The sequence below is a fragment of the Etheostoma cragini genome, chromosome 21, assembly GCF_013103735.1.
Source record: "Etheostoma cragini isolate CJK2018 chromosome 21, CSU_Ecrag_1.0, whole genome shotgun sequence".
Classification (NCBI taxonomy): Eukaryota; Metazoa; Chordata; class Actinopteri; order Perciformes; family Percidae; genus Etheostoma; species Etheostoma cragini.
Genome location: NC_048427.1, coordinates 1,459,886 through 1,477,137, shown reverse-complemented (window position 1 = coordinate 1,477,137; position 17,252 = coordinate 1,459,886). Strand labels below are relative to the sequence as shown.

At 41.8% G+C, this 17,252-nt stretch overlaps 1 protein-coding gene and 1 long non-coding RNA gene across 2 annotated transcripts in view; one reads left to right on the top strand and one right to left on the bottom strand.

Moving 5' to 3' along the window:
• LOC117937016 overlaps positions 1–11,187 on the top strand; it is a 16,863-nt gene extending 5,676 nt beyond the window's left edge. The window contains exon 3 of the long non-coding RNA XR_004655079.1: positions 11,089–11,187. This is a non-coding gene — a long non-coding RNA (uncharacterized LOC117937016). The remainder of the gene's footprint in view (positions 1–11,088) is intronic.
• Positions 1–17,252, bottom strand: part of LOC117937013 (corticotropin-releasing factor receptor 1-like) — a 70,022-nt gene that overhangs the window by 1,441 nt on the left and 51,329 nt on the right. Inside the window, exons 9-13 of the mRNA XM_034860629.1 lie at positions 14,564–14,624; positions 12,726–12,798; positions 5,598–5,683; positions 5,307–5,442; positions 4,987–5,028 (exon numbers count right to left, since the gene is read on the bottom strand). Coding sequence (XP_034716520.1) covers positions 4,987–5,028; positions 5,307–5,442; positions 5,598–5,683; positions 12,726–12,798; positions 14,564–14,624 — 398 coding nt within the window. The remainder of the gene's footprint in view (positions 1–4,986; positions 5,029–5,306; positions 5,443–5,597; positions 5,684–12,725; positions 12,799–14,563; positions 14,625–17,252) is intronic.

Sequence of the window (17,252 nt, the reverse complement as noted above, 5' to 3'; positions counted from 1 at the left end):
GGGGTCAACCCCACTATCTACCCCGTGATCCTTTTTTACGTACCTGCCCCTGACAATGAACTTGCATCACTGCGCATTTCAAAAAGCTACAACAATGCCGTCTCCAGGGCATCTGATCAGCCCTAGGTTTTACTTGGGGATTTCAACAGCTGTGACTGTCAACCCAGTACGCCCCCGCCCCCCCAATTAGAGCAGTACGTCACATTGGCAACGCGATTAGATAGAACGCAGGATTTATGTTTCGGATGCATTCCAGGTGTAAATGTATCCAAGGCCCATCCTGCCCATGGTTAAAAACACAGTAAAAAACATCCAAGTCTGGAATACTGAATGTGTAGAAAGGCTGAGGGGACGCTTTGAGCTCACAGACTGGGAAATGTTCCTTGAGGCCTTCAATGGGGCTTTGACACACTTAACAAGTCCATCTGCTCTTATGTATCATTTTATGCAGACCGTGTCATTCCATCTAAGTCAAGCTATTTGGTAATAGCAAGCCTTGGATTACAAAAGAGCTCAAACACTGTCTAAATTTGAAGAAATTAGCTTTTATTCAACGAGACAAACAACGTGTCCAAGATCTCAGAAAAGAGCTAAAGAATAAGATCAAGCTTGCCAAGCTTAATTACAAGAACAAAATGGAAGAGAGGTTCAACAGGGGAGATGTGAGGGATGCCTGGAAGTGTCTTAACACCATGTTGGGCTGGACTCAGAAGGCTGGCAGGACCCAATGCCCAGATCCTGCTGCCTTGAAAGAGGAACTGAATACTTTCTATGCCAGGTCCAACAATGCAGATCCAACAATGCTGCGAGTTGGATCCCAAACAACATGAGCCATTGCTCTGAATCCATCTATGTGGAGGAGAAGAAGGTTACCTCCATCTTTACCCGTCCATTCCACCAAAGCTCCTGAGCCGTACGGACTGAAGGGACGCATCTTGTAGTGATTTGGGGTGTTATTTTGTGTCTCTGATGCTTCCACACGCATACAAACTTGGGTAAGCTGTTCAAAATCTGCACGGCTTTCTATGTCACTAGCCAAGATAAGATGGCTAACCGTAGCACATGCTAGCGCTAGCATGTTAACTCACTCCCAACTCTACAACACCCACTAGTTGACCATAATCTCCAAAAGAACTGCTTCCTGTCCCTGTTGTGCAGGTATTCCAAAAGTGTCCCTGGTCTAGAAGAAGTCTCCCAGCTAATCCTGCCTTGGACTGACCAAAGCTGGAAAAAGAGTTATTTAGCTGATGGGATCTTACCTAGCTACTGTGCATGTGTGACTCCCAACAAAGATAGTATAGAAGTAAGATATCTCACTCTGGAGATAAAACAGAGAGCTAAACACACATGGTAAAAAACAGCCTTTGAAGAAATGTGAGGTACAACAAAAATATGGTGTTTTTTGAAAATAAAACCATGTAAACCTGTTCTGGTACAACCTCAAAATACAATTATGAACCTGAAAATGAGCAGAATATGGGCCCTTTAAAGGACAGACCACAGCATGTGAGGGTAAATGGGTTTAAGTGCCTCGGGGCTGTGTGATGTCCAATTCTCAAGCTATTTAAGCATGCGGATGATATGGCCTTGGTGGCCAACCTAACTGATGATGACTCCCTGTTCACTGACAAGCAGTATGTCAACACAATGGCACCTTGGTTTAAGAGAAGCTCACTGGAGCTTAACATGACCAAGACCAAGGAACTGTGGAGCCATAGGGGCCGACTATCCACACCATTGAGACTGGAAGGGCAAGTAGTGGAACAGGTTGAAAGTTTCAAGGACCTTGGTGCTTTGATTGACCACCGTCACACCTTCCCCCTGCATGTTTTTACACAGTTTACAAAAAGGCCCAAAAGCGCATGGGTCTCCTCAGAAGGCTTAATGGATTTGAAGTGAGACAGGTCATTCTACACCAGGTATACCAGTCACTGATAGAGTCTGTCATAGCCTTCTCATCTCATCTTGGTACAGTTTCCTACCCAACAAAGGCAAGAGAAAGCTGGCTAGGATAGCCAGGCACGCTGTTAACATCATAGGTATCCCACAAAAACAGCCATCTGGTCTTTATATACAAGCAGTGGAAAGAAAATCCAACTTCATCATCCACCTCCCCCCCACTCCACCAAAGCTTTGAGCTCATACCATCAGGAAGAAGGTTCGGAGTGCCTCTAGCTAAAAAAGTCATTAAAGAGACTTTCAATGTCAAAATAAAGCCCTTTCAGTGGACTGCTAACTGGACCAAGTTTAAAGATTGTTGTTCCTCCCAGTCAGTAACAGTCGTATCTTAAAATAATGTCTTAGTGTTGCAAAATAAGGACTAACTTACTTTGAAATAATGACTTTATTTGACTATATTTTGAGAAAGTCTCTTATTATATGATTTACAGGATCTTTTGTTTCATCCTTTTCTTTTTCTTTTTCCCAGCACATATAGACTTCCACTCTGATCTCATGGTCTGAATGAATAACCGTGAGGGCTTTTATCATTCCTTTAACTTTTTTGTTTATGTTTGTTTCCTGTCAGAAATGGGCTTCTACATATAACTCAGTCTCTGCGATGTCAAACCCAATCTGCACCTCCACTTGCAATCAATTCCACATATTTTATAAACAGAATCCACACTGTGGCAACAATACGCTGATTAATGATGATTACAAAAAGAGGTTTCTCCTCCTCCTCGCTCACTCCATAACCGAAATCAATCGTCCCGTGTGTCCTACTTCTCTGCATCCCTGCCTCCAGTAATCACCATACAGCCTCAGAAGAACCTTCAAAGCTGATCCGCACAAAACAATCATATCAACACACTATAATGTTACATCTCAATTCATCAGCGTGCTAACCGGCATTGCGTTTGGCGCCTGTCGTCATTTAATCCTCTACACGTGTTTTAGTGCTAAATGTTTGTTTTTTCTCTTGTCTTGAAGATGAGATGTAATGGGGTTTCTTTGTTCATCTGTCTCATTTCTTTTCTGCTATCCTCAGCCTGAAACAAAAACCCTAAATCAATATCCTCTGTAAGCTAGGCTTGTTAAGCCCCTGCAACACGCTCCATGATGAGATATTCATTCATCATCCAGGCGGCTAACCCAGCGTGAGACCTTAACCAAAGGCCAGTGGTCGGCTGATATTACATCCTTGTGAGCTGGTGAAGTTGTGATTATTCTGTAATAAGATGTCGGGGTCTGTGGTGACATGGAGCCGACTGAAGCACCAGATTGGGATTCAGCTGACGAACCACCAGGCTGCCTAGATTAAACCTACAGGTCTGACATAATCCCCGCTGTCACAGGGAAACGGTCAAGTGATGATACATCTACGCCTACTTCACCTTCAGGGCCTGTGCACCGACGCCAGGCAGGTGGAGGTCAAAGCCAAGAAGGTGCCTGATGTGTTAATTAACACTCTTAAATACAAAGCTGTCCTTTCTAAAAAATAGATTTTCTCGCCCAGTTTCCCACTTTAACTGATGGGGGGACCCAAAGGGAATCTGCAGATTTCTTTTCAGCACACATGTTAACACATCATGTGTACGTTACATGTGTGCATACTTGCAATGAGCGCTATATTGGACCATCCATGTCATTTATTTTTTTGAAAATTTGGTTGAAAGAAACCCAAATGTTTTTACATAGAAACTTTTAAAAAAAGGGTCAAATTTAAACCCTGGAATTCAGAAGAGTTAAGTGTAACTGTGCAAAAAAAACTACGAAAAACCCAAATTAAATTAATGATGATCCCCATGACTTTTCCTCTAGCTAGTCTAGACTAATGTCTAGCTAGTCTAGACATTAACATTTGTGGTTTTGACTGAAATATCTTGGCAACTATTAAACGTAGTGCCATATAATTTGGTATGAATATTCATGTCTCCTTCAGGATGAACAGTAACAACCAGTGGAGATTTTAAGATCAGACCTTTAGGGGGGTTCAGTCCCTGATTAGCATGTGACACGGTGCCTTGCGACTCAATTTATTTGTGTATTTTATCTATAAAATTGATGTTTAATTGCCACATTAGCAGTGTGTCTTAGTTGATCCAGACTGAAATACCTCAGTGCCTTCTGGGTGGATTATAAGACACTCATGTTCCCCTTAAGAATGAACGCTGATGCCTTCGGGGAACTCCCTTTTCCTCTAGCTTCACAATGACATTGACATTGTGGTTTTGACAGAGATACCTATTAACTGTACTGCCATATAATTCGGTACGAATATTCATGTCTCCTTCAGGATGTTACATAAAAGTTGCTGTGCTACGTGGTTTTGTATTCGTGCTGTTTGCATAGGATAAAGTACGAAATAATTGTTTGCGTTATTGTGCTTGTTCGTGCAAGGAGACATCTGGAGAGATTAGGGGCGGATAAGGTGGAGGATCATTTACTGCATCTTTAACTCGTCCTTTACAATTACCTACGTATGTATGTACCTACATACCACAAAAAGACAAGAAAACATACACATGTATATAGTCACAAAAGAAAATAAATATTGTAAATAAACAAATAAATGAATAATCTGTGAGAACACCTGGTCAAAACGTATGTTCCTCATATCGTGCAGCCCTATATACACACAATAATACTAATGAAAACAATAAAACTACTACTGTTACTGCTAGTATGATGAATAATGAATGATGACATCACTGCATGCATATTCATATTTCTGTGTTATTCTGAGAGGTTTCACCCCCGATTTTCTCCACTAGATCAAATTAAGACTGACACTGTCATAAAGAGTGGAACGTGATGTCATTTATACCCGACAAGTCTTAAATATACAGTCAAGGCTTCAAGCGTCCTCACTTAACTCCCTCTGATAACCCACGGCAACATCTAGCAAAAGGGAGAGAGAAGCGCCTGAAGACGGGTGTTGTAAATAATGGTTTGAGGCGAGGTGTGTGTGTGTGTGTGTGTGTGTGGGTGGGTGGGTGGGGGGCATAAAATGTTTGATCAATAGGCGGATGTGAATCTGCTTACCTCGCTGTTTAGGAAGCAGTAAAACACAGACACAAAGAAGCCCTGTGTGGAGAGGAGAAGGGAGATAAAGAGAGGAACAAAGCATTAAAAAAAAAAGGAGGGCATTCAAAACATCAACGCCCTGATCCGGTTTTTAATCACACGCACAGCAGCTTATCACACACACGTTACATCCAGTCATCTCTTCTGCTCACACTCATTACAATTACTGTGTCTTTGTATTCACAAATACATCCAAAAGATGATTTTATACTTTACGTTTGTCCCTGAAAGCATCCACAACATCCATTTTTTGTTTTCATTTGCGGGATAAATCGTACCTGGAAGGACTCCAGGAAAGAGTTGAAATATATGAAGACGATTTGAGAGATCTCGTCTTCCCCCGGGTTGACGAAGAACAGCATGTAGGTGATTCCCAGGAGAGGGAGAAGCACCAGCGTGGCCTTCACAGCTTTCCTGCAGGTGATCACACAACCATGACAGTGAGACTGTTGTCTACAGGCGCAGTCTCCTCACCACACTCCACCCATCAAGTGGACACATTTGTCAAGGTGTGTGCATGGAGGAGAGATTTGGGCACAGCTGCACACAGCAGGCTGCACTGACTGTACCTGTACTGGATGGTCTCGGAGGTGGTGGAGGCTCGCAGTTTGGTCATCAGGATCCTCACGATGTTGAAGAGGAAAATGAAATTAATCTGTTGGGAAAATCAGACGCAGCGATGAGTGTGAGGCTCGTTATGAAGTCGTTAGAGTCGGGGCTTTTAATTAACTTTATGATCAACGAACAACACAGGTAGTGACCAGCCGATCAGATTTTAGGTCTAGCTCGTAATCGACGACAGGCACGCTATAGGCACGTAGCCAAAGGTTGTCTGACACTTAGTGTTCAGGGGAAATGTAGTATTAGTACAGCAAAAGATCAGTTTTACCCACAATTGAAAGGTTGACGGGTGTCAATGTAAAGCCCCCGGCTACTCTCAGAGAAAGGCTGATCAGGGGTCGCAGTGCTCCACGTCTACAGCAAACAGCAGTGCACAAAACTCATTGCAGCAATATGATAGTTTATAAAATGGAGATTTCTGATATTCAGAAATAAAGCAACCTGCTCAACACCAGTAAAATTACTTTTGACTTTTATGCAGCATTCACCTAGCCTAGAAGTCAAGATGCACCCTAGCGTCAGCAAATGTTATTTCCAGATAGGGTCGGACTAGCAGCTCTCCGTTAGCCAATCAGATCGTGTATAGAACAAGATTTTTATTTCATTAATTTATTTGACAGGGACAATGTACATTCATTTTCAAAACATTCCTGTAAATGCACCAGAATTAGTCAAAAGGCTACTTTTCATCCGTTGTCCCTGGACAGATCTTCAAAGTGTCTCCCTAAAAAATCGATTCCAGTCAACAATACAAGAGAAGGCACCCTTATGAAATACAAAATGGAGAGCGTACAGTTGTTTCCCCCCCCCCCCCCCCCATGGTGGGCGTAGCTTTCAGAGTATGTGCTGAGCTTTTTTTAACATGTGTTTTAAGGAGCCATGCTTCTTATTTTGTTCATACTTTACATATTTCTGTGTTTAGCTGAACAACTATAAAAAGGAATTTTGAATCTTCAGTTCTCTTTAACAATGCTAAAACCAGTTTCTTGGTTCTTCTTTCCCTACAATGTGAAAGATGTCAAAACAAATAGCTTTGTGCAATATGTGTGAATGATGTAACATGGGGAGCAAAAATAGCTGGAGGAATATTTTCCAGCCGCAGCCGACCTGACCTTGGCCCCAACAGATGCGTGGCAGTCTACCGGTCCCCACTAACCCCGTGCATTAGTGCTTATCTTAACACGTTAAATATGCTGCATGTATCCCTCAGCAGTACAACACAGTGTGGCAGTTCAACCCTTTATTGACATTAAAGGCCACCAAGGGTGACAGTCACGGAGAGTTCACCACCACGGCACCCTGACAGGAAAGACCACAAATACTCTGGTGACCGGACGATGATCCTGCTCGGCACGGAGATCCAGGCCTGAGAGGGGCAGCTACTACTGTGAGGAAGAAAAGGAACGCAGTGAAGGTAGCAGGGAGATATTAAAGGAGGCAGACGTGCGATTCAGGTGAAAGGGAGGAGAGAGAGAGTGAGACAGAAACAAAGTGTTTCTTGGAAGGATGACTTTTGACCTAAGAGAGAGAAGATACGGTAACACGCTGTTTCTAGCGAGGATGGGAAGGTCAGTCCACCACTGGAGACCCAGCAGGGAGAAAGTAGTCCAATATGAGCAGGGAAGCGGTCAAATCACCACGGCGAGGGGAGAGAGCGGTCAGAGTGGGGGGACAGGCATGTGGATCAGGACAGTGCTGGAACAAGTACTCCTTTAGTAAAAAGAAATCCTGCATTCAATGTTAAATTACAAAAGTATGAGCATCAAAGTAGTAAAAGCAAAAGTACTCATTATGCAGAATGGTCCATTCCAGAAGGACATACATTATATTGTTTTGCTTTATTTGGGTTTATCTGCATTTTGGATCAATGGTCGTACATTTCTAAGATAATTGGCTCACCTTCTGCTCTCTGGGTGTTGCTGTTTCTCAAACTCCGTTCTCTTCAGGAAAAAACAACCTTGGAACTAGCGAGCCACATGCTGAAAATGGCAACTTTTGAAGAAAGTTGGGATGGTGCAACAAGGCACGCCTGCACGGTTCTTTGGGGGAATGATTGTAAAGATTTATAAAGAGCATGTTTAGGGCGTTTCCTCTCTAACTGGGACGTTTTGGGACCGTGGGATGGACGAAGTCCACACCAAGATACACTGGTAAGAGCCAATGAGGTGTAACCATGTATCAGCTGATTTAAACAGCTCACGGTACTGTATTGTGTGAATAGTTAACTTCATGTTATATTATATGTGATAAGTTCCTTCGCCGCCGTCGCCCACCCAAGACGATTGTGATTGGTTTATAGAAATGGATACAACCCAGTGGTTTTTTCTCCTATCCCAGAATGCATCTGTATGTGAGATTAATCAGCCATTGGCAGCACTGCTGTCCCATACCGGTCGACCACTTGTGTTTGTTACACATACTGGACTGTACACACTCTTACAATCCATACATACTACTGTAAGGCTAGACATATCTTACCTTGCCAATACTTCAATTATGTAAATCTGATAATTTCACCAGTAACCATAACATGCAATATAAACTATATAGATATCCACAATAATACTATTTCACATTATAGTATTTACATTTTTAATCTTCTGCATGTGTGCGTGCTGCTGACAGTGTGTGTCCCTGTGTGTAAATTTGCTATTCAAACGACGTGGGCGTAAGACGGGAAACTGACAAGTGTGTCGGTCTTAAAACAGCAAAGACACTTGCGTTGGCCTTTGAGCGGCGCCGGGTGTGTGATGGGGCGCCAGGTGTTGAACTCTAGGTGTTGAACTCTAGGTGTGGCTGCTAGTGGTGACAGGTATTATGAGTGGAGTCAAATAAACTCTTGTTTCTTTTCTTTCATCTGTTGTGAGTCAGTGGGAATCCGAAGGGCGATGAAGCGTGTTTTGTTCTGTTTGTTCCATGATTTGGAGCCACCAGCAGCCCTTTCCTTGGTTCCTCGCCTCCCTGGACTCCTTTTTTGTGAGTTATTTTGTGTCCTACTGTTGAGCAGAGAGCTTGTGACTGTAATATTGACTTTCTCGCTAGGCTGAACAGTAAAATGGAGAGTGCTTGCTTGACTACATCGGCAGTTTGTCACTTCCCTTATCCCTGGATACCATATTTATTAGTAACATAAATATATCTGAGCAAACTCATATCTACCCCTTCACTTATATGTGTGCATGTATGTATACATACACAGTGTGCATTTATATGTGTATGCACATATATGTATATATAAACACACACACACACACACACACACACACACATATATACAGTATGTACATATTTCTTTCTCTTTAGCTGCTAATGCACTCCTGGTGAGATGCTAAACTGTGGCGTTGTTTCAGGACTCAATGACATTAAAATCTAATCTAATATTAATGGAATATAATTATGGATGAATTGATGTTTAAGCATCATTTTTAAAGTAGCAGCATGTAGGTGGGGCTGATTTTAACCACTTCTTATACCGCTGTGTAAGGCTACATCTATATTAATACGTTTTGGTTTAAAAATGAATATCTTTTGCTGCGTTTCTGCCTCACGTCCCCAATACGTCCGAGACCCTGAACCAGAGACATCTGGAAACTCTGCGTTTGCTTTGTAGTCTGGAGGGGGACAAACGGAGAGCTTTGGAAATGATGACGCACGTCCGTCAGTCTCGTCGGTTGTGTAACTTACACACCTCATTAAGTAAGTAATTCAGTAACCGTTCCACGTCGTCGTTGCTCCAAGATAATAAATCCCCGCTCTTAAGTTTCACTGTTGCTGTTAACAAAAAATGAAAAGGTAGTGCTGTAGATGGGACTTAATCAGTGAAACAACATCATAGTTTTCAATTTGAATAAATTCTCTGAATCACCATAATAAAAAAAGCTTTTAAAAGCATGAAGTGGAGTAAAAATGACATTTATTCCCTCTGAAATGTAGCAGAGTAGAAGCACAAGTACCTCAAAATCTTACACAAATTGAGCATCAGCGTTGGTTCTGGAAGGCCAAGAAGTCAAGATGCTGCTACACGGTCGGGCAACACGGTCGCATCAGCTGAGCTGCTCCAGCTGAGCTGCTCCAGCTGAGCTGCTCCAGCTGACCGGCATCAGCTGACCAGCATCAGCTGACAAGGGCGCCCTACTTAGAGCAGATTCAGTGTGTTCATAACCCTCCACCTCCCCAGCTCCACCCTGTCGTGTTTAACTTGGCATTTGCTTCCATGTCATCGTTGCTGTTCTGTTCATATGGGGGGATAGTTCTGACTATATTGGGGGATAGTTCAGGTCTCCCAGTCCTAGACTGTGTGAGCGTCCCCCTAAAGCTGCTGCTGTCCTCTGACTCTGTCTCACGGCGCTCATGAAAGGTCAGAGGACTCCCTGAACAGAGCCATCCCGCCAAAGATTGCATTCAGAATTTTATCAACTTCTACAAGTTGTACAATACAATTTCTTAAATCATTTCATAGTAGTGTGTGTGTTCTTGACTTAATGGACTTGACAGAACTTGAGTAAGCGTACTTTCCACCAGTGGCCTGAGGACAGCGTTTTAGACAGCACTGCCAGGAGGGAGTTACTGTGGTGCAGATGAGAGATGGCTAAATCTTGTACCAGGAGCCGGCCTGAGTCCCCAAACAATCTGCAAAATCTGCAGGATCATTCAACATAAGCCGGGTTGGAGGGCTGAGTGTCTGAGGCACACAGACGCGTCCACACAGCTGACGGAGGCTCCTGCAGGTGCAGTAATTTACAGTTTACCGGCTGGATGCAGATGAGAGTGACAACCACGGTTAGAGACGCGGACATCATGTGAGGGTGGGACTTTTTGGAAATAATTAGTTAAGACCCCCCAACTTTTAACAGGTTTTTCTTGAAAACAATCAAGATTATGGAGATTGATTTGAATTTACAGACAAAAAAGCTGTTTTCCAACAGTTTGGCCAGTTTGGACTGAGTGAACAACTCAATTAATAAAGAGAGGAACCCTTGTCACCGCATTTTGTAGTCATAGTTTGACCGATATCGTGATGTGTCATTATGTCTAAAAATATATTAATTATCAGAGAATTGCTGTATCATGATATTATTGGTGTTATGAGCCATGTATCTTGTATTTTATCATGACATTTATCCTGTGATTTCCAGCCCAGTTATAACTCAGGCTACTCGGAACGCTGCTTTGTCACTTTTTGACCCTCCCGAGCTTGTGAGATTTCCCATTAAGCTGAACTCGTCATATATTTATATTTGTAAAAATGTGTGTGTGAAGAAAGTAACCGGCATGACGTCGGCCTTGGGTCCAGGTGATTCTTAGGAGCAGTGGAAAGACTGCCCCTGTTCACCGCCGTGAGTCCAGGAACACGGCACCTGTCTGTGGTGAGTTCATGTGTCTGTAATATAAGGAGGAAAGTCACATACTAGTCTTGCATTGCCAGACCTTCCTCCACAGCGCTGTGTAGGAGGGACTGGCTAGTCCACAATGCGTTCAGGGATGGGAGAAAAACGTGCTCTGGTTTATTAGCATCTCTTTAAACCAATCACAATCATCCTGGGTTGAGCTAAGCTCCCGACGGAGCAACAATGGAAGGAACTTGTTTTGATGGAAAAAGTGTACATTTAAAAGTAGTTTCAGTCGTGCAACAGAAACCTCCGATTGGACAGATAGTCTACCTATCTGTCTGGATTTACCCTGCAGAGATCTGAGGACCAGTTCACCATAGTCCTCATGAAATCCACCGGCGGTTAGAACGCCAACACAAAGGAAGAGGAAGGGGACGCAGATCCGTCCGAATAAGGGACATTCGGCTGAATTTTTAGTGGCACAGGAGCAATCTCGTAAACGAAACAATGTCGATGTAGACTAACATGTCTGCTTCTTCCTGCTTCTGTTGAGAGCAGTTGTAACTGACTGCCTCGGTTACCTTTATTTTATTTTTTCCAACCTTCCAAGTCACCTCAAAAAATCCCTTCATGTGACCACAAGTACTGTCTGTTGTCCTGTGCATTATTTTGTTATAAAGCTGATTTACTGTTGGGGATACTGTAACACAGAATGTCCCTTCGGGGATCAATAAAGTATTTCTGATTCTGATTCTGATAAAAGCAGGACAGTCGCGTACTATCTGGTAAAGTCAGGTGAACAGGTGAAGATCACGTTGTCGCTAGCCTACCGGTTCCAAACTGGCTCGGTAGTGAACGACATGGCACGCATGCTGTTACCACACCAGTCAGAATTTAATGGGAAGGAAAATTCAACTCCTGGCTGTTTTGGAGGAAGATTTTAAGATGAACTAGCTTTAAGAAAAGAGACTTTAACCCTCATGTTGTCCTCGGGTCAAATTTGACCCGTTTTCAGTTTTATTAATTACCAAAAATGGGCCTTTGAAATAAGCAGAAAATGTCAACATTAGAAATATCAAATAACTTTGGAAAAAACATTTTTAAAAAAGCACCCACAACTTCGAAAGAGTGACAAAAATGTCGGAAAAAGCAATCAGTGTTGACAAAAAATGTCATGGTTGATGGGAAGGAAACACAAGGGTTAAAGTGGTGAGAAACTAACTTAAAAGTCCCCCCCCCCCCTTTTTGGATTTTAGGATCCCCCCACCTGCCAGTTCCCACTTTCAGCCCTGGGTGGGGACCCCTAGACCCCCCGTTTGGATTATCAAGACGGTCCCACATTTTCACCCACTTCCTACGTCCATGGCGACAACACACAGCCCCACCCGATGAATTAATGAAATGAAGGAGTGGAAACCTTCCCCTCAGGGTATGGAAATAACCCGATGTTAGAGATAAATCATAGTAGGTACAAACAGGACTGGACGTATTCTTGGATTTCATTCTTGTTTTCCAAAAGGATTGCCATCTGTCTTACTGTAAAACGTGCCAGGCAGAGGAGATTTAAACGTTAAGCTCGACAGGTGAAGGGTTGGAACTTCTCATTTATCATTTCTAACGTGAAGAATGTGTTTTGCGGTTTTCTACATTTCACCGCAGGCATTTTAAAGACATTATAAAGACTAATTCGATCAGCGATTGATGTAAAATGGAGCTACTTTGGAGAAAGAAAACACCGACTCTTACCACTAAGACAAGAATCATGGGACCTTGGTAGATGTAGTCCGTGTACACGCCGGCTCGCTTCCCAAACCAGCACCTGGAATCAAGCAGAAACCACGCTTATTTCTTACAGGAAGTACTTATATTGTCACTCATCCTTCTCTCTGAGTTTAGCAATGTGTGCTCAGATGTAAAGCCCCTTTTTTAGTCAATCTTCTCAAAATGTATATCATAAAACTCTAATTTGTAATTAAAAAATGTAAATGCCACATGTGACCTGTTCCTTTCCTTTGTGTGATGCTTGTTTGTGTTGACTACGCTGTATTTCTGTTTAAATAGTAACTGTTGTGCCGTCTTGGCCAGGTCAGGAGATTTCAATCTCAAGGGACTTCCTAGTTAAATAAAGGCTAAATTAAAAATTAAAAATTAAAAAAACATTTGTGATAATTCTGGCAAGAGGTGAGAAATTCCTAAAAATGTACACATTTAAAACATATAAACTCAAACCCCTTTAGATACCAAATTGTACCAACGTATATACCTCATAATAATTTCTAATTTCTTTGAAATGAAAACATCTGCCAGTGTAATGAGACTATTTGAAATAAAAATGATTTTGGAAATTTCTGCAAAAGAAGGTATTTTAAGGCAGGTTGCAACACCGGGAAGGAAGAAAAGACAGTAGATAAGTTAAATAAGATAATACTCGCCGACATATTAGATACGATATAAATAGCTGAAGTATCTCCCTGTATTGGTTGATTTATTCACTTGGAAGTCCATTACTGGATAAGGCTGGTGTTGTTCTGTGTTATTAATTTTGTCAACAAATTCTACAAAAAGAGCAAAATATATGAGGTAAAAAGTACATGTGGTGCTACGTTCATCAATATTATGCAAAAACATAAGTCATTTTTTTCACATTTTAAGAAATTCGGCCATAATAACCCAAATTTGGGGGCTATTTTTATTACACATTATTTTATTATTGCCTATATTTGGGTCAATCAATCAACTGAAGCAACCTGAGTAACCTGAGTAACGTGCACACTTATGGTGTGTGTTCAAATCAACCTGTTGTAAGTGTGTGTGTGTGTGTGTGTGTGTTTGAGAGGGGGGGGGTGTATTTTTTGGGCAAAACGTGCACGCTTCACACACCTTCATCCCTGAAGCAAAGTAGATCTAAAAACAGTCAGCCCGAATTCAAGATTAGTATCTCCGCTTCATTTTCCCACCAAATGTCTCCCCTTCTGTTCCTGAGTTATGACGTTGCGTAATAACGGCAGAAAAAAAGTTTTTTCCTCAAGGTTGCGTTGACCTTTGACCTTTTGGATAAAATCATTTTATCTTGTTAGACATTTGGGTGACATTTTGTCACAATAAGAGTGGGTGCTCCTTATGAAACACATCAGTTGATCTTTGAGTCTGAGTGGACGTTTTTGTGCCAAATTTGAAGAAACTCCCTCCAGGCGTTGCAGAGAGATCGCGTTAACGAGCTGTAGGATGAACGTGAACATCACGCCCTTAACGGATGTCCCCAACGCCATCCCTATCGCTTGATGATGCGCATGCTTTAAGGACTTCCATTAGAGGTTTTATCAGTGCACATTAATCAAATGCTGAATCCATTTTCATCTGCCTACGAGGGGCAAAGAGAGACCAATTAATATCAATCAGGCATTAAGCCCGTCCTATATAAGTGCCAATGGCCACCAGGGTGATATTTAATTAAGAATATTGTACAATGCAAATGTGATTACAGCAGGTTATTAATACACGTTAATTTCCTCAATGTAAGACGCTTTGCCCCTTAGTTACCAGGTTCAGTGTTTCTGAATAACTGAGAGCACCAAAGGACTTACTTCTCGTTGTCGTAGTACAGCTTCCCGATCGCCCATGCCACAATTATAGGGAATGGAATACCTGAGCGAGGGAACAAAGAGAAAAAAGACAAATGAAAGATTCTTCTTCTCACAAAATATCCCTCTAGGGATTTCACGCTGCAATATGAAATCCTCCGTCTTCTTCTTTTCTTTTCTATTTTTTCACCAGCGACTGCCAAGCTGTGTCAAAACCTTTTGTTCCCTGTGCTCTGTGATCCACAGATGCAAGCCAAGACATGTCACATCTGAAGATGAACGCTTCTTTATGAATGAATGAAAAGCTGGACTCTGGTTGATGATAATGCAGAGTGATCGTCTGATTCACTGACTTATAGGAGTACAATAGAGCAGACAAGCAGCTTTACTTGACCATGCAGACGTTGCCAGCAGTCACGTCACACATATAGATCTCATGTCTGTGGAAGCTTTCCACTTCATTAGCAATATACTGTCATCAGTGCAATGTTAGACTTCAGGAAAACTGACTCACACGAGTTGCAGATTACTTGAAAAATGTAATTTGTCTTGTTGTTGTCGTCTCTTGTCCGCAACCCTCTCTGCTTTAATAATGTCTCGGCTCCTGAAGCCTGAGTCGAAGCAAAGCGAATGAAGTTTGATCTTATTTATGTTTTCACGGCCGCCCTGAAATGCGCTGCCATCTCCCCTTTCACACGAAGGCTTCACGCTGCCCTGGGGGAAATGTAATCCACATGGCACAAAACACCAAACCACAGCCGCACATAGTTTACTCTGACAGTGTGAAACGAGGCGTTAGTAACCGCCACGCCGATGCGTTTTCCAGCTGCCACGCCGAAGCCTGGCATCTCCATCAATTCAAACGCTGCCATTGTCGGCTAAACTTGTGTCAGTTTGTTCCATTGAAGCAAAGTGTAGCCTACCCAAGGAGGTAAAGGGTAACTTCAACCTTTTATCAACCTGGACCCTATGTGTCTATGTTTTTATATATTTAAGTGACTGATGGCAACCACCATCTTTGACATTGGACGAGTATTAAGTGAGATCGCTGCAGTTGGCAGTCAGCAAAACAAGCTTCAATGTAAGTTAATAGGACAATTGTTTGTATTTGCGTTCAAACAAAAGTGCTTGTTTTGCCACTGACATACTCCGATTATTATGGTGATTATTATGCTACGTGTCTGACAACATTATGGCCTTATCAACCTTTCTGTTAAAGGGTCAGACGCTTTTTTTGAAACATAAAAACATCCACGAAATTGCGTTCGCTAACACCACCAGACTCCAACAGTCATTTTAGCATCGTAAAATACACTCCATTCAAAGGCGACATAACGAAAATAAAACTTTTACAACCATGACTCTAGTTTTGGTTGAAATAAACACATAGTTTACCAATTTACAAAATATGTTGACTCTACACGCTAAAAGGTTGTTTTTTTAAATGGAGTCTGGTGGGTTTAGCACATGTTACACAGAAAAGACGTTTAAGGTTTTAGGTTTATATACATTATTGTTGTTTTTTTAAGGTTTTAATAAGGCCTATATATGAAGAGATCCTTTCCATAATGTTTACAGACACTTGAAATAATAATCTGAGCTTTTCGGGTCCAAATTTGGGCATTTTTTTCTATGCTTTTGACACTTTTTAATACGTTTTTGTCAAACTTTTTTTCCATGTAATTTAAATGACACTATACCCTTTTTTTTTGTTTAGAAATAAAAAAAGAGCCGAAATTATGAATTATTTTGCCTGATAGTTGAGATCAGACAGCGTTTAGTTAGGATTCTGTTTTAAAACCATTAAAAAAAAAATTCAAATGTTATGAAACTGAATAAAACAGCCCAAATTCAATGAATTCATTACATTTTTAAAGGTTGAAAAAAATAGACATTTCCTTTCAAGCTAATAGTAGAGATATAGATGTAAAATTTAAGACCATTTTTATGTATGTGTGCCAAGAATTCAGCTAGAGCCTGGAGACATATAGCTTAGCTTAGCATAAAGACTGGGAGCTAGTGGAAACAAGCTAGTCCGACACATAGCTCCCCCATGATAACAACATTTTGTCCCTTTTACATTTCTGTCTTAGAGGGGTTGGTAGTTGCAGTTTTTTTTTTACTTTCGAAAGAGCAAAGTTAGCCATTTCCCCCCTTTATTCAGTCCTAATGCTAAGCTAAGCTAAATATTCCAGGCTCAGGTCCTACGCATGAGACATAAACGTTATATCAGTCTTTTTATTTAACTCTCAGCAAGGAAGCATATAAGTGCATTTTGCACAATGCCAAAGGGATAGTTTGGAGGTTTTGAAGTGGGGTTGTAGGGGTTGCAGCCCCCAGGATGTGCACTGCTCTTTGATTAAAATTCAACACTCTGAATGGTGTAATTGCAACTCCCAGCCGGTCACGTGATGCCCTCAGACTTGCATGGCGAAAAAGACGTCTACAAATCAGTGGATACATTTTTTGGAGCCTCCCAATTATCAGAATTTTGATCCATTCGGTCTGATTACATTTGGAAAGTCTAGAGGAGCCGTATAATTTAATCATTCAACCCCCTGTATCCAGTTCTTATGATACATTCATGGTTGTGTGAGCGCCATAGTCAGTGTGTTATGTAGATTATGATTGACACCTATGGTAGAGGCTAAGCAACGTCCTGCTGTAGATGGGGGGGGGGGGGGGGGGGGGG